Source organism: Harpia harpyja, chromosome 14, assembly GCF_026419915.1.
Source record: "Harpia harpyja isolate bHarHar1 chromosome 14, bHarHar1 primary haplotype, whole genome shotgun sequence".
NCBI classification, from domain to species: domain Eukaryota; kingdom Metazoa; phylum Chordata; class Aves; order Accipitriformes; family Accipitridae; genus Harpia; species Harpia harpyja.
Window position 1 is genome coordinate 9071215 of NC_068953.1, and position 17661 is coordinate 9088875.

Sequence of the window (17661 nt, forward strand, 5' to 3'; positions counted from 1 at the left end):
GGGCAGACTGTTAGATTTGGGGACAAGGAGGAATTTTGGGTGAGACTGCCAGAGACTGGGCACCGTGGTCTGCTAGTAGGGTGACTTGGGGTGTTTTGGCCTTACACACTGATGCCCACGTTTGCAGCTGTTGCAGTGCCCTCGATTGCTGCCAACATCCAGGACATCCCCTGCTCTTTTTCCCTGGCACTGTACATTTTCCATAGCTCTCGGTTGGAAGTCTGTTAGGGGGTGTTTGCCCGTGCAGGCATGTGGTGGCATGTGGCGGCATGTGGCTTGCATTAAGCCAGTGCAGAGACCGAGCCCTTCAGTGGGTACCCTCCCAAGCAGGATTTATCACTGCCTCAAAATATGAGGCCCTGGCCCTCACAGCTGCTTCTGAGATCAAGATCACTGATGGGGGAACCAAACAGGAGCTATAGCCAGAGAAGACTGCTAGCGGCTTCTGCCTTTGGCCCTGCAGTGATTCACTATCAGGTTGCTGGAACTTGTCGCGCTCGTAGGAGTTGTGAGAACTGCAGCGCTCCGGCACCTCTGAAAAACAACACTCCCGGTCTTGAGAGCAACAGCCAGGAGCATCAAGGACACATCTGCAGGAATGCGTCCTTACATACAGCAACAAGGCAGCAGAATCAGCAACGGGGCTCAGCTCCCCACGTCCAGACCTGGGGTAAGAGCTAGACTATCCTGCAGAATATGATCTGATGGTCTCCCAAGCAGAAACCAGGCCCAGCAGGTCCTGTGTGATACCGACTTGTCCCCTCCGTGGCTCTCCAGAGGCGACTGGATGGAGTAAGCTTGCCCTGATGTAGCAAGGCTCCCACTGGGAGGGACAGAGGGTTATCTGTATGGTTCCCCCATCAACTCACTCATAAAAACATGCTGCTGTCTCTCCAAACTGCCAAGGTGGATGGGAAAACCTGACGTCTGGCAGAGCAGGTGGCCCGTGGAAGCTGGTGGTAACTCTCTCGCGCTTGCCTGGAGCTGGGCTGGTGCCACAGCCGCCTGGACTGGACTCCCAAAGGATGGCTGTCATGGAGTTTCGCCAAAACTGAGAGGGGACTGCAACCCAACAGCAAGATCAATGCTTGCGGCTCCTGCCACGCAGCGGGACAGGAGGGGATGGATTCACATGCCAGGTCAGCCAGGCAGGCTGCCAGCCAGGGATCTCTGCCCTGCTCCTGCCAGCCAGCTCTGGGAGAAGACGAGCTGCGGAGGGGCTGTCGCAGCCTCTGCACAGACACTGCTGGCAAGGGTGGAAGGGCTCGGGGAGGGCAATCCTCCCGGGGTACGGCATCCCCATCCCAGCCCGGGGTCCGGCTGGAGCCCGGGGGTGCCAGCCTTGTCGTGGGCAGCCCGGAGCGGGGAAACCGAATGAGCACGCTGCCCTCTCTTGGGAGGAGAGCAGCCCTGCACCGGCTGCGGCCAGGGAAGGGGCTGGCTGGGAAAGAGCTTGTCGAGAGAGCCCCGGCCCCGCACAAAAGCTGCTTTTAGATAAAGGGCCGTCAGCTCCAGGCTGCAGCGGGGGGAGCAAAGGGCTGGGTAACAGCTGAAGAGCTTTACCAACAAAGGAGGATTCAGGAGAGCTGCGGTGACAACTGCGCCGGGAAGCATCCCCCGCCACGGAAAATGCTGTGCTGCAAATCTGCCTGCAAGAGGGATTTAGCTCGGTTGGCTCCCTGCAGCCCACGCCACCAGGTCAGCGCTGCTCCCAGTCTCCCCAGTGTAACGTGCTGGGAAAGCCTTCTGTGGGCACAAACATGACCCGATTTACCACGTTGCACGTTCTTACTCTCTCCTGCAGCTTGTGAACTGTGCAGGCAGTAGCTGTTCTGAGGTCCTCTGCTTACACAGATGCATCCCTCCCAGCCAAAGCAAGAAAGTCTGCTGAAGCAAGCAGTTTCAGTACCTCTCTCCACCACAGCTGCAACCCAAGCATGGGTCTACAAGATCCTGTGAAGTGGGGTGAGCAGATAGATGCTGGTTTCTGGCAGGGAAAGCAGCAGCTGCTGGTTTGCACACACCTTAGCGACTTCAGACAGCGCCTGTTCCAGATGATTCTGTGTTCCCAGGCCCTCCAAGAACCCATTTCCCCTCACGTAAAGCTTGGGCACAGACTGGTCTTATAACTGGTCCAGACTCAGATTATTTCTGCAAGCCCCAGTCATGCTCCCAGTCACCAATACCACGTTTTCCTTGCCAAGAACAGCAACAACCTCTCTGCGTTGATGCCAGAAATTAGAAGCTATCCTAGGAAATGTCAGTGTACTTGCCCTGTTGTTCAGCTGACACAGGTTTGGAGGTCACTAAGCTATCTGGCTGGCTGTTCATTTGCTTTTTCACACCAGGCTGTGTGCTAGCTCTGATGCTGCAGTAATGCTCAGAGACCTGGTTCAATTCACAAGTGGCAGAAAACTAAACACCACAAGAAGAGTTCAGCTCACCAAGAGGTCTGAGCCAGCACAAGGGTGGGGATGGCTGTACCTGCTCCCACTGAAAGGAATGATCCTACCGAAGAGCTCTCTTGTGAGTCCTTGTTTCTATACTTTCTCCCCAAGCTCCCATTAGTAACCCCTCTGCTAGGCTAGGCCTCTGGTCTCACGCAGTACAGCTCTTCTTCCATCATGTTAAAACTCATTTTCCAGTCTAATCCCTGCGCAAAGGCAGGCTCTGAGTTGTTGTTGATGGTCTTCAAAGTTTTGAACCAGCTGTGCAACTGGCCTTGCCCTTGAAGGCAAGCTGATGGTCCTAACAGTGAACCAAAAGCTCATGGATACTGGCAGCCAGTCCAGTCCTGACTGCAGCAGCACAGCTGAGAAAAGACACAGCCTTGGGTCTAAACAAGGCAGCACTGCATCAGAAAAGCAATTCTGAAATTCTCCTCCAGCCTTGGTTATGCCTTCCCTGCTAGCACAGCTGGGACACGGCTAGACCAGCTGCTGCTCCTCCAGCTGCCCTGATCCTCCTCCTCCTCCTCCTCCCATCAGGCTGCACAGACACTTGCTGTGGTGGCAGCCCCGCAGTTTCAGGTCCTTTTGTTGAACGAGAGGACCCACAACAATTACAGGCATCACATACAGGTGGGAGCCGCCAGCTCTCAAACCAGAAGGGACATGGAATGATTATTGCCTTTTGAACACATTTCCAATCAGCTTTACCTGCCTCAATTTCCACTTCTCCAGAAACAAAGAAGGTGCAGTCCCACAGGAGTCTTTACATGTCTTGGAAAAACAGATGAGATGCTGCAAGCATATTAGTTCAATCCCAAACCAGTCTTAAAACATGTAGCTACTTAGTGCCATGCCTAACACTCAAGTAGGAGTGCAGCCCTGTTTTCTTTGTGACTTGCTCTCCAACTGCCACAAAAGAAACAGCAGTAGTTACTTGCTTTTGCATCAAACTGGAGGAGAGGACCAAGAACATTGGCAAGAGTGCAGCACAGACAATGCAACCTTCGCATTCCCAACCTTGTCCTGTTGGCTCCCCGGTAGCAATTAAAAAATCAGTGTGCCATCCTCCTTGTGGAAATGAGGCATTAGGTTGCAACTGTCACAAAAAGGAAGATAGGTAGATAAATCAGAGGAATAAAAGTTAATCAAGTCCAGATTGCAAGGCCACACTAGCACTGAAGGAAGTACCAGCAGTAGTTGCGAATTAGGAAGAACAATGGGATTATCCCGAAGCTGGGAGCACACAAAATCGCCTCTCTTGGGAATGAAAAGCAGAAGAGATATGTTATAAAAGCATTTCTACAATGGCTCTACATAGCTTTCAGCCACCACAATTCATACCATTTTCTGGAATTGGGTCTTGTTAAATGCCAAGCACCAATGTGCCCAGAGCGCCCACAGAGAGAACAGGGGCTTATTTGCTAATTGTGACTGCCTGGTTGCATAGAGCTAGCCAGTATCTAGCAGAGAATGTGAACAGGGCACGGGGAGAGGTCTTCTGAAGAGCACTTGGAAAGGAGAAAAAAAAAAAAAATTGGTTTTATAGGTGACAGTAATCAAGGAGTGTTTACATTAGTGTTTGGGAAAGGAAGGACACAGCTTTGTGCAGAAACCAGCAGACTTGCTGTCTCCACAAAACCATTTACTCTTCAAGGTGTTTCATTCTACAATACATTCATATAAATATTTCAAAAGCCTCCAGGCTGCTGTCCCACACTCGGCTTCAGCTTATTTACCTACAGTTACTGGTTTCAACAAAGCTCTCTAACACAATATACAAGTTTTTCTGCTTTCCCAATCCTTGTTCCACTACAGAGCCAAATTTGTTAAGAGGCAGCTTCAGACACACAGGAGTGCCCTCAGAGGCGGTCCTCTCCCTGAATCCCCGGGTATGGGGAGGGGGAAGGTTGGTCGGCTCTCTGCATGGAGTCCAGCCCTTCCACAGCGACTCTCTGCACTGTGCGCCTTGTCTAGAAGCTAAGCCGAAAGCAGCATGCAATACCTGGAAGTTGAAACTCCCTCTCACCAGTATGAGGTGGCAAGAGAGATGAAACACAAAGCTTCTTGGTAATACAGCCTGGGGAGGACGGGGAAGGGGCAAAAGCGCACATTGCAGTCTGGTAACAAAGCTACTGACATAAACCTTCTCCCAAAGCCACGACAGCCCCAGCAGCTTCTAAAACACCCCTCACCATACGGACGTACTAATCACACACGAGAAAGAGCTAGAGGAATTCCCCAAAGCACACCCATAGCTATTACCCGAACACCATTTAGCTACAGTGGTACTTTCAGAAACAGAGGTGTACACCTGTACGTTTTTTTTTTCAGATCAGGATATGAAAAAAAGTGACTAGCCAACAGGATAATGCAAAATAATTGATTTTATTTAAAATAAAAAGCAAAAACACAATCATCCAAACAAGACAATTAAGAGTATCCCAGCTCTGCTGGATGGGGTGATAAAAGCAGCTAATGGCATTGGCAGGGCTTGGAGCTGACAGTGTGACTGTCAAACGAATCAGTAAGCTCTTTCCTTCCCCCCTTTGCAAGGGGGGTGCCAAAAACCTCCCATTACAATCAGCCCACACAGGCATTTCAGATTTGATTCAGTCAACGGTCTTGCTTCCTGCCCCATGATGGCTGGGGATTCAGGGAGGAAAAGGGTCTAGGTTAGTTATGAAAGAGGTTGCTGTCTTTGTTCTAAGCATTTGGAGAGGCTTAATGTAACTGAGAAGACAAACTGGAGCCAGCGTACCCGATCTGGGAAGGGGAGGAAGGTATGCCAGTGCTTCCTCAGCGTCACCTGCTCCCACAGCACTTGTGCAGAGAACAGGTGCCAAGATCAGCGCGCCTGTTGTTCATGTCTACAGTTCTGACAGGGTATTTATTCGATTACTCCTGAACTGTCATAGCAGACAAGCCTGTATCAGTTACCAGACTCAAAAGCACGGCCAGAGCTCACAAATCCCTCTACCTTTCACCAGAGCAGGCAGGACAATGACACCAATACGCACAGTACAATCGGGAAGCCCACAGTCCAAACCCAGCACGCGGCTCTCTAAGCCTGTCCCTGGGGAACAAGGCAGCCCACAAAGCACCACCACGGGGCTGAGGCAGAGCAGCGCTGCGACTTTGGGGCTCAAGAAAACGGGTCTGGGTGCTGGACCACAGCAGCCTGCTACATCCAGGGGCTCTACAGTACACAAAAGCAGTGGGGTCGGAACAAGAGACATGGGTGCCCCAAGAAGCACAAGCCTGGAGAAGTGAGAGCACAAAACCCACTCTCCCCAGTCAGCCTCCCACAAGCATGGAGCTAGGCACAAGGGGAGCACAGTTTTTAACTTTATTCCTCATTCACCTGGCCTGGAACGAGGGCCTGGGAAGTACCAGCTCCCCCACTTCCTGTAAGGCCAGTGAAGCTGACTCCCTGATGAGAGAGAATTTAATCTAGTCCTATTTTTAAAAAAATCCCGATCTAGCAGGACCTCCTGTTTAGAGCAGGCCATGAAATGCCAACAGTGTCAACTCTGGTGAAAACAAAAAACCTTGTTCTGCTACAATTTATGTATCACACAGCAATTCTGGAAGGGCCACCACAGAACAGCACGTGGCCAAGAGTGCTGAACAACATCCCCAATGTTTTCTGCTACAAAAAGCTAACACCAGGTTAGGAAGTTTCAGGTTGCTTAGGATGTCTGGAACACTTTTTGTGGGAGGACAACTTCAAAGCATCTTACACAGTAATTACATTTCAGCCTCACAACACCCCTGTGAGGTAGGTATTTTCCTCATCTACTAAAAGACAGAAGCTCACCAGTTCGGCTGAGGCAAGAGCCTGTAAGCGGAAGAACCAGAGATCCCAGGAGTCCCAATTCCCAGGAAGCCTAAACAGATACACCTTTGTTTCATATCAGAAAGTGCCTTGTGGAGAAGTCAGTATAGCGTCGCTGGTATCACGATGCCTGCAGTCCATTTCAAACACACTGCTTTTCTGCAAGGGATGCCAAATGAACGCAGGCTTCAATCTGAAATTGTTTTGTTTCACACCATGGAAGAGTTCATAGGCACAGAAGAATAGTCTGCACTCTGGATCTTCCCACTGTGCTTCTGGTGGTAGAGGTGTGGCTTTCCCGGCACAGCAATCGGGCTTTCACATGCATGTAAGATTTTAAGACTGTGAAACTGAACCACACACGCCAAATGCAACTGCAAGCTACAGTATAAGTCATCTTACTGACATACTAACTGTCAAGCCACCAAAGAGGGCAGTGGACAGTTCTCTAAGGGCTCCCCTCACCACGACAGGGCTGAGACTTCTGAGCCTTTGCCTCTCCAGGCCCCCACGTTCTTCCCAAAGGCAGCAACTGCAGCCTGCTCTGAGAAGACATACAGATTGTGCAGGCTCCCTGGCTGTTCAACCGGGCAGCAAAAAAGGCAACCTTGGCCAGAAATGCCAGGAGTTTGAGAAGTTTTTTTTGAATGAAGTAATCTTGTGGAAGAATCTGCAGCAGTCTACAGAGCAAGCATGCTCACTTATGCCTGGCTATCACAGAAAATTCAAGAGTCTGGACACCTAAAGAGCGTACCAAAAAACCTTCCCTCTCTCCATTTTTCCACCACCACACTGCTCCTGCACAAAGTGACTGGCACAGAAGATTCAGAAACAGAGATCCTGACAAACATATTCAGGATTCCCTTGTACAACAGGATATGGCCCAGTCTCCAATAAGGGAGAGTGTTTAAATAGGAAGAGACAAGGTTAAAAAAAGATCAGAAAACCCAGACAAGCAATGTTCTAGGTTCCATCAAACCCAACATGTATAAGAAAGTCACAGTTAAGGCTGCCAATCTGCTTTTTAATTCTGCTACCAGTGCCTGGGCATTATTGCATGTTTACTACACACACACCACTTCTGCTTTCAAGTTTCCTCTCCCAAAGAAGAACAGCTGAAGTGAGATCTAATACCCACCTCCTAGGTCTCAGGAGAGTACCCAAGGAAGAACCCCAACCCAGCTAGCTTCTGGCTGTGCTGTTCAGATAGAGAAGAAGGGTCATTTCCATGCAGCACACCTTCAGCCAGCCAGCCAGATCTCTTCACTGACACTACCAGCACAAACCCCTGCTAAAAAATCCAGCAGCTCCAACAGATCCCTTGGGGATGAGAGCTTTACCCAGCATAATACAAATGCATCTACACAGACTTAAGCAACACATTGCATTTTTAAAAAGCATAAAACAACAATATGTCCCCCTCCCAGTCCTTTAAAATTGGCACCGGAAGTTCCGGAAACGTCTGAATCCATAACCTCAAAGAAAAGCCATTTACGTATGTGAACTGCACTGGCCTCAACAAGCCCACGGCCCTGTTACTGCTTGGTATTTAAAGCCCAGCAACTGTTGTTATCATACAAGAGTCAGACTTTGTCAGTTGTTGCCTAGTGCTAAAGACAACACCTGCACCTAAAGGATTGTAGTTACTGGCAAATGCTGACTTTTTTCCCCACAGTTTTTGCTGTGCAAGAAACTCCAGGATTCTCCTGCTCCATTGAGCTTCCTATCGCAAGGTGCTAGTGCATCTTTGTTACCAGTCATCATAATAGACACAGAGCAAAAGGAAATGGACTGTTGCTGGTTAAGGTGTTGCACCTTAGATGTATGCGTGTAGATTAAGACCATGAAAGATGCTTCAGGTTGGTGGTCACCTTCGCTGAAGTTGCTTCAGTGTTTGGAGCATTCACACCACCTTCCCTTCCTGAAATTCTGGTGCGAGATCCGCCGGATGTTCAGACAGGCCAAAAGGGCTGGTGTTCCTTTCCTCAAGTGTACAGGACAACATGTAAACATATGACAGTGTCAAAGCAAGGCAGGTTTTTACATTTACCTGCTGGTTTTAAAAAGAGTTCTTTAAAAACTGACCGTCGTCTTCCTTGCCAGTTACATGAACCATTAAATACTTGGCATCTCCTTACCCAAAGCTGGGTTATTAGTGCACTCACTTGGGGCGCAGAGGGGACAAAGCATTGCACAATAATGTAGAGTCGGGGCATTCCCCTAGAAGTTATTAAGGAGCCAACCTTCGACAGCACATAATGAAGACGGATGTCTGGATCGAGGAAGAGTGACAAAAACTTAAGGACTGTGAGAAATAGAAGCAGAAGGGGGTAGAACAGAGCTGGCTGGCTGCTAACGGAGCTTCGATCGGCAGCTGCCTCTAGGCGGGTGTTGTTATCTTTCAGGGGTAGCTGCGGCCTCCACAAGATTCCCTAATCCTGTCAAAAAAAGTACAACTGCCTGTCAACAACTATAGCATTCCCCTCATATCAGGACACAAGATCGCAGCATGCATGTTAATTGTATGTTTATTCTTCCCACAGAACTGTACAAGCTAGGTAAGATTTTACGTCTGGAACCATTTCTATCAACTAATCCATCACACAGCTGGAACAGAAAGCCCACCCATCCTCACAGAGTGAAACAATCTACATACAGGAGGAGGAACAGTGAAACCTGGAAAGCAAATGTTCTAGGCAACATGCTAATTTTTAATATTTAAGGTATTAATTTCAAAATTTGAAGTGCAAACAACTTAAAAATGCACAGGATTTTCAGAAGAACAGATCTGCACATGTACTCTGCATTTTTACAGCTTTGTTTTTTTTTTTTTAAACAGGGTCTGCATTAAAGTTTGTTATCTCCTGCTGCTCATTCCCTGCCTGAAGTCACACTGGCTGCTGAAATGGGATTTGACAGTGTTGTAACAAACAAATTGTTAAAACCTCCAAGGCAAAATAAGCAGTCAGTACAGTTTTCTCCAACTGTTTAATGACGCTCTGTACTTGTAATTCAATTGTATTCAGTTATGAGCAACTCCTGAAAACAAGAGAGCAACATTATCACAGCAAGATAAATGGCAACACGAACAGGAGCAAACAGGTCTTTAGGCAGTACACTAGACTGGGATGTCTGGCATGATACTGGAAACCTAGCCTTCCTCAGGTAAATCACTACCACACACCTTCTTTAGCAGGCCACACAGTAAGTCACCACAGTACTTGCATCCATGCCAAACCTGGAGCATCCAACAGCTTAGTAACTAGACAGCACCCTAATGCAGGCAGGCAGCTAATACAGCAGCATAGGTTAACCAAACTGCAAGGAGTTTGCTTAAGAATTTTGGCAAGCCTCTGCTGTAGGCTTAATTTAAAATGCTTCATTTAGCAAAGAATTTCTAAGTTCCTCCTTGCAGTATACTCCCAGATTCCCAGTGTTTCACTGTTTTTAACCTGGCAAGTCCAGAGAACTTCCTTCCTCAGCAACTTTACCCTATGCAATATCTAGCCTTGGTTCTGCAATATTAATGTTTCCTCCCTCCAGACTGACTAGAAACTTGCCTTTTTTTTTTTTTTTTTTTTTTAAATAGGTAAACATAGACATTTGGGATTAATTTTGCCTTTAACAGATAAAACAGTGGGCCAAATTGAAGTAATGCAGGCAACAATAAGAGAAACCATACAAGTACTTGAAGGTTTTCTGTTTGGACAACAAGGCATCGAAACCTGAGTCTTGCCTGATCATTCCTCATTTTTAACTGTTTACTATTCATTTCTGCTCTCTGAAGAGCACAGTTAAAATATCCCACCTCTCCCATTAAACAAAAATAAAATACTTTGTTAAAAGTGACAACTAGGAAAAGTAATAAAACTGTTTATTAAATAAAGTAAAAAACCTCATTTAAAAAAAAATCAAGAATCTTAAGTTTTCAGTTTGGAATAATTAAAATAATTTATGGAGGAAAGATATCAGCACTGGCTAACTGCTTTATGTTCTGTAAGGAATCCCTTGCTCTCCATCCCTCTGTTCTGACGAATCACCCTATCTGAAGTCTGCCAGCTCTGCGTTGTATTGTCTTTTGCTCGTTTAAAAACAACAGTTGCCATCGGGTCACCTGGAGGAGCTGCGCTCTTTGCTCACACAGTCGTCCTGGGAAGTTGTATCACCGTTACCCATCATACTGCATGTTCTCCTCTTTTTCCTCCGGTGCATCATCCCCTCTGTCTCAGAGCCAGAGTCACACTGAAGTATGAAGAGATGAAACCATAATTCAGAGAAACCTAGTAAACTGTTTGTGCTGTGGAATTCACCATAAGATCTACCTCAGCAACCCTGAATAATCAATATTCAAAGAATGTACTATTTTAGATTAGACACATGAAATAAATTTTAAATTAAGTGTTTAAAAATCAGGAACAGGTATGTTCTTAGATTTCATCACTGAGTAAGCTGGCTTGGGGCAAGACAATGCATATGTTCCTTCTGGCTCCTACAAGGGCCTAATTTTCTGAGAGCAAACTCAGTGCCTTCTGATGGACTTAGGTGCCTAGAAAAGTCACCTGTCATAACCGACAGTCTCTGTTTTGGATCTTGTTCCCCCACCCCATTTTTAAAACATCCATTTTGCAGCCATTTTACACAAGCACGGTTTAGCTAAATGAGTGATGGATTTATATATATTATAAACACAGATCAAACAAACTGAATTAATTTAGCAATACAAAGAGAGGCTTCAGTAAAGAGAACCTGCTAAGGCCACAGGCTCCTCCACCATGTTGATTTGTTTAGCTGCTTTCCATTAATTTCTTCCATAAGACATGAATATTAGGATGAGGACACATGATCAGGTGTGGAAAAAACAATATAATTGCAGGATATGGATCACCTACTGCAGTAAAAAGCATTACCTCTGAATCAGAGTCTGAGGAGCTGGAACTTGAGGAACTGGAAGAATCGCTAGAACTATCGGAAGCAATACCAGTAGATTCCTGCAGGTCAACTGAATCAGCCAAGGCTGCCAAGTCAGGATGTTCCTGCTTTAGGATCCTAAATACAGTTGAAATTTCAGGGTTAGCCTTTGAACAGTAACACTGCATGTAAATGAATGGGGTGTTTTTGGTCTTTTGTTTTAAATACAGAATACAAAAGAAAGCTACTAAATCTCTTACCTGTACCATTTCCGTGACAATTTGGGTCTCCCTCTTACTGTCTTGTGCCACACCACAGGGAAGTTGGTACAGCTGGCAAAGTTTTGAGTGATGGCAATAGTTGTGTCAAGATTGAGAACCACATGCCACCAGCCACCTGTAAATACAACACCAATGACCATTTCTGGCTACATAGCAGAAACCAAGTTCAAGAACAGCCGTGAACACTTTTCCCATAGCACAGGTGGAAATTGGACCTTATCTCCCAAACCCAGGTGAGTTTGCCACCATGTCAACATTCCTCAGTCTTATTTCAGCATTTGCACCAATGCTTTACAGATTCTTGTTACAGAAGGCTGCTCAACGCTCTAACCAAATTATCCAGCTCATGAACAGTACTGAAGATCTGGCTTGACAGCAACACACTGGCTACTGATGGCTTATTTAATAGGAAGAGCCATTGTAACCCAGACCACACAGAGACCCTTTCTGTTAAGCTGGAGAGCACTTTCCATGCTGATTTAGTAAGGTTCTTATGACTACAGACTAACCTTTCATTTAAAAATAGACACAAAATTGTTTCCCCACACAGGATAAAAATAGACAGTGGTGTTCTTACAACCCACTTATAACCTCATAAAAAGACTAAGGAAACAGTTTAATGGAACCCGACAGCTACAAAATCTTAACAGAAGGTACACTGAGGAGTCACTAGTAAATGCCAAGACAATCACAAGGCACTCTTCAAACATGAAGTCAGCTGTATGTTAAAGTCAAGCAATGTGGATAGAAGCTATCAGCCATGCTGCACAAAAACGACGCAAGATTTAGAGGTTAGAATTTGGCAATGAACTCAACCGCTTCACCCACTAGCCACCTCACCTCCCAGTTATAATAGGCACACAGTGTGCAGCCACTCAGAGAATGGCATCTTTATCAGATCTCTCTTTAGCTTTTGATTTCAAATGCAATATGAAGCACAACCACAGAGAGGTGGGTGGAAAGTGTCAGTGCCTTTAAGTAGTTCTTTTCCCACAGCTAAGAAAAACTCATAGGCAGTCAGCCTACCCAAGCTACAAAATTCAGTCATGGATGCTACAGTGTATATAAACTCAAACATCTTTGTCTAAGAGTTACTAGTACTCAAACACCTCTATTTTTTTAAGCTTTGACACTTCCCTATTACTGCAGTTTAGTTCAGGATCACACTCCTGTGATGCTGCAACTCAGGTCTCATTTGTTTTGTCATCTGTACCACATGCAACCCTATGCTACAGGCCATATATGTTTCAGGACACTCAGAAAAATAACTGAATGGTCTGAAAATGTGCCTTGCAACATATATCCCTTTTGAAACAGCTCAGAATAGGTTCTTTTGTAAGAGATGGGCCATATAAGAAAGCTGAAATATTCTCTTCATCTCTACTACACACAAATGTTAAAAACATGCTTTTCTCTCCCATATTTCCTTACTGCAGAGATTCATACATACCTGGCACAAAGACTGTCTCGCCTGGTTTCTGTAAGATTTCCAGGGGTTTGAATTCAGGGGGCCAGGTGGGGAGCTGCGTCCTAGGATATATGACATTGAACCAAGTGATAGCCTCATCCTGCTGGTTCCCTCCTTCTTCTCGCGTCACTTTTATCAGCTCTCTGGGAGTGCTGGTAGGGAACAGGCACCAACGCTTATGACCCTGGACTAAGGCATTCCATGCACTAGTTCCCAAGGGATCGATGTGAATTCCTGTTCCAGAACGAGGTGGGCCCATCACAAACCACCTGCATGGGGGGGGATGAAATCCTTTAGTTATAGAGCAAGCAAGTAGGTACCTTCTCTTTTCTTCATTTTAGACAGAAAATTACAGCTGTTAATTTTACACACAGTTAGAAATCAAGGTGGTTACAGTTCCTTCATTTACCTTCTTGAGGTTGTTAGGCTCAAGCTACAGCAAAAAGATACAACATGGGTTTAACCTAAAACCCAACATGAAATGGGACAGGGATGACTCTGGGACAAGAAAGTGAAGATACCTTTTATATTTCTTAGCTGTAATTTGTTTAAACAGTTCTTCCATAAAATATATAGTGATTTCAAGGTTTATGAATGTGATTAAGTCACAACAGCCTGCATTAGGATTCTTACTATGCAGGGGGATTCTCCTAATCCTCTGTTTTTCTAAAATTTGCTACTCATAAACGGATCCAGAACTGCAGAACAATGAGGAACAAACAAAAGGCAATATAAGTAAAGAACTGAGCAAAGTTACACAACTCTGGCCTCCCTCTATGCCTTCTGTTCATTTACAACAGGCTGTTCATTCTAACATTTAACTAGATGAAGCTTATTCTCCAGTGACCATTCAGGATTTGGTGTGTATATTCTCATTCCCCATTTGCAAAGTTTATTTCTCCCAATAGAGAACTTTATCCACTATACATGTTTAACAGCGGCAGCACCTTCAATTGCTCACTTGCCCTGTAACAGAACAGTAAGATCTACCATACCAGATACAGCAGTGTAAGTGAGGTGACTTAATATCAGGCATCAAGAGGAAAAAAATGGCAGTAATTGTTTAATGGGCAACAGAAACTAAAGCACCAACAAGATCCCACCATCGTGTGGCTGACAGGCAGGTGATACCCAGCAAGAGGAGTTCAAAGGTTCGGAAAACTACTGAAAGTGAGCAAACTCTCCATTTCCCTTTTCCAATGCAGGTGTAAATTAAGCTTGTTCTCAAGTATCATTTGCTAACACCAACTGTAGGACTGTAAGTTTGGTTATCAAGCTGTGCTCTTCCTACTCCACAAAGGAGCCATAAAAACGTAAATAAGCAGGTGTGTGTCACTTCTATTGTCAATTCACTCTTTAGATTCATATTAGCCTTGGAAAGCTGATTAAACCACAAGCAGAACAGTCAAAGCTTTTACTAACAAGTCAGAAGAAGTGAAACAAAGATCTGTCTGGTACGCAGACAGATGCACTGTTCAATACTGACTATAACCTGAATCTACACACGCAGATGATTTTAAACCCCTTATTTAGCAACACTGCCATTTACCAGCATCTTCCTCCAGGCACTTAATTTACAATGAACATAACCCATTTTGCCATAAGACATCAAATTTACCATTAAGAACTTCACAACCTGTAACTTCAATCTAAAAGCAAAAAACCCAAACCTCACCCCTCCCGCAAACTAAAATAGCTGCTTCAGTAAATGGCTTCCAAAAATTACTGCCTTTATTTTAAAGAGGAACAACTCCAGTGAAGATGCTCTAAATAGCACAAGTTCTTACTTTAAGATCTATACGCTATCACACACCTCTCAATCCAGAGGTTCACCTGGACAGTTCATATCCTCATCATGTGATTAGAAAGCAACACTTCCTGTTGGATTTTCAATTATGCTCTTAAACTACTGGACTCTTCATCCGTTTCTGTACCTAAATGAAACCCCTAACACCAGGAGGCATCAGTATGCTCCTTGCATCACTCGCCTCTCAAAAAATGGTAACAGCCTCAAACCAACCCGCATTTTCCAGAACAAAGCACAGGAATTGTGAATACCAAGATCACAAGCAAGGAGCTCAGCATGTGCCTGTAGGTAGGGAGGGTGTGGGGGAAAGAGATAGCAATATAACCGAGTCACAACCAGATTATCTAGTTTACCTATAACTTGGATAAATGATTCCCAGTTCTGTAACTGTATTCAGTTTCTACTAGAGACTACACCTGATGTGCTTTTGCATTTAATCACAGCATTGCATGTTCTTCTTAGAAGTGAATTATAAAAAGTCTGTTACAACATTGTAAAAACACCTACTTTAATGATCTTAAATAGAATGAGTTTCACACTTTACTCCTGCAAAAGCACAACTGGACTACAGACATGTGAGAGATTGCAGAGAAGAGAACCATTATTCGTTACTTGTTCCATTTCCTTTAAAAAAACCCAAACAATTAAAACACCCACATCACAGCCTCATGTCACTTGAAGGGCAAGGCATTCTCTGACAATTATAACGTCGCTGTAAAGACTTTAATTAATTGGGAGGGTTCAGCTTATGCTCATACTGCTATGAAGCATTATAATAATGTAGACAGAAATCACCCTTGTATCTAACAGCCCAAATACAAGGTTGTTGCATTTGATTTCAGGAATGAAGTGTCATTTCACTCCTTTTCCAATCAGATGCAAAAAAAGAGCTGAAAAGACTACAGAGATGTGAAATATTGTTTTCTCTCTCAAAATCATCTAAAGGGGAGCTAAGAACTAGTCTCCACACTTCAAACTAATCTAGCTTAAGATCTTTACCTTAAAAGGACTGACTCATAATTAAACAAAATTCCACACTGTACATAAGCCACTGGTGCAAAACCCAGAAGCTAGTCCTGAGGTACTTAAAATTTGAAAGCCAGAAGGCACACATAGCAAGAAATTAATCTTCATAACTTTCAGTAACTATGTAAATGGTTTTTTTAATCTAAAAAGTGAGGCAAACTGACTTAATAAAAAAAAAAAAAAAAGAAAAAAACCCACAAACTTGTGGCAACACTGGGGCAGAACCAGCAATTGTGATACACAAATTTGCCTTTCCTTCCCTCTGGGTTACGGATGTATGCTCATTTCAAAAGAGCAGACATAAAGCTATCACTTTGTTTTACATAAGTTAATCATACCTATTTAAGAACAGCTAACGAGATGGAAAATACCTACTTTTATGTTACTGTCACTGTACTGTACCTGTAAGGCGGTCTTCGTTTCTCCCCTGCGTACTGAAACAGATCATCAGTGAAGAATTTGGGCACTTTGTAGTCCTCCAGGAGTTTCCTGCGCTTGGGATGCTCTCCATAACTGCTGTCAAAGATGTAGAGCGGGCTGTCATCACGCGTGGTTTCCATATACTCTATGTAGTACTTCATCTTCATCTTCACAGAATAACCGTCATTGTCCTCCCCACATTTGAACTTCTGGTTCCTATACTTGCGTTTCAGTCGTTCCAGAGTCCACTTCTCTTGGGCAGACCAGCCCACCTGGGCATTCAGCAAGACTACAGGCTTGTAAGGTTTTTCGTAACGCTCAACAAATTCCTCCACTGTTAACTGGAGTGCATCTGCCCTCTCCACGTTATCCTGTGAAACCAAGAGAGGAATACAGAACAGATATTAGGACAGACTAGCATCCTAGAGCTGCGCTTTCTAAGTCAGTGTGGAGGAGCTTCACGCTCACACTTCGCTCCACACACCACGAGGGTATCAAGCTGCCGATGTGTTATTTTAAGCTCACCGACGCTGCAGTCCCATCTCCCGTGCCGCGCTCCTTGCGCCCATCAGTAACACCAGCAGGCTGAAGCCCTTTGGCACTCCTCCTCACCGCGGTAACTCCCCAGGCGGAGGGGCCACCCCTGCCCTTTCGGCTGACACGTCCCTGGCTGCATTTCCCCCCTCCCCCCCGTCGCCGCCCCCGGGGAAGGCGCCTGGGAATTACGTGGGCGCTCCCGGCACTGAGGGTGCCCATCCCACCCCGACGGGGCCCGGATCTCCCCGCACCCCTCGCCACGTGGAGGCAGGAAAAAACGCGGGTGCCGGTCGGCCTCCCCCTCCCCGCCCTGACGCTCTCCCTCAGGGTCCCCGCCCCGGCACCCCCAGGGAGCTCCGCCGGCTCTAAGGCAACCCCGGCCTCAAGGAAGGGCCCTTTCCCCGTTCCCATCAGACTTCCCCCGGCCTCCCCTTCCCCTCAGGCCTCCCCAATCCCCTCAAGACCCCCCCCGTCGTGGCGTGTCCCCCCTCTCCCCATTCCCCTCAGGGCCTCCCTATCTCCTCGGAGCCGCATCACCCCCCCCCCCCCCCCGTTCCCCTCAGGCGAGGCGGGGTCGGCGCGGCCGGGGCGGACCTTGCAGGCGGCGGGGCTGAGGGGGAAGGTCTCGCAGTAGTTGTGGCGGGTCCAATCCAGCGAGTCCTTCAGCTCGGGCCGGGCGCTGCGCTTCGCCTCACGGATCCGCTTCTTGCTCTTATGATTCATGGCGGCGGTCTTGGAGGCAGCGCTGGGGGCCGTCACCATCCGCCGCCGCTGATCCCCGGCGTGCCCCAGGCCCCGCTCCGCGCCCGGCCCGGCCCCAGCCCCGGCCCCAGTCCCAGTCCCGGTCCCGGTCCCGGCCCGGCTCTCCCCGGCCCGGCCGCCGCACCTTCGAGAAATTTCACCCCCCTTGCCGCCGCTGTCGCCGCGGC

General features: G+C 46.6%; 1 protein-coding gene across 3 annotated transcripts; it reads right to left on the reverse strand.

Annotated features, from left to right (window-relative positions):
- Positions 1-1562: 1562 nt before the first annotated feature.
- Positions 1563-17599, reverse strand: JMJD6 (jumonji domain containing 6, arginine demethylase and lysine hydroxylase). Of its 3 annotated transcripts, none has more exons than XM_052808648.1 (7): positions 17327-17599; positions 16178-16566; positions 12925-13211; positions 11454-11589; positions 11193-11331; positions 10400-10527; positions 1563-1746 (listed from the first exon to the last, which is right to left on the reverse strand). In XM_052808648.1, exons 1-7 carry the CDS (start codon positions 17492-17494, stop codon positions 1578-1580), a joined length of 1416 nt encoding a protein of 471 aa, XP_052664608.1. In that variant the 5' UTR covers positions 17495-17599; the 3' UTR covers positions 1563-1577. The 3 variants fall into 3 exon arrangements, with proteins under 3 accessions (XP_052664608.1, XP_052664609.1, XP_052664611.1); XM_052808649.1 differs by lacking the exon at positions 1563-1746 and adding an exon at positions 4817-8723 and having other exon boundaries at positions 17327-17597; XM_052808651.1 differs by lacking the exon at positions 1563-1746 and adding an exon at positions 8796-9324 and having other exon boundaries at positions 17327-17597.
- Positions 17600-17661: the final 62 nt, after the last annotated feature.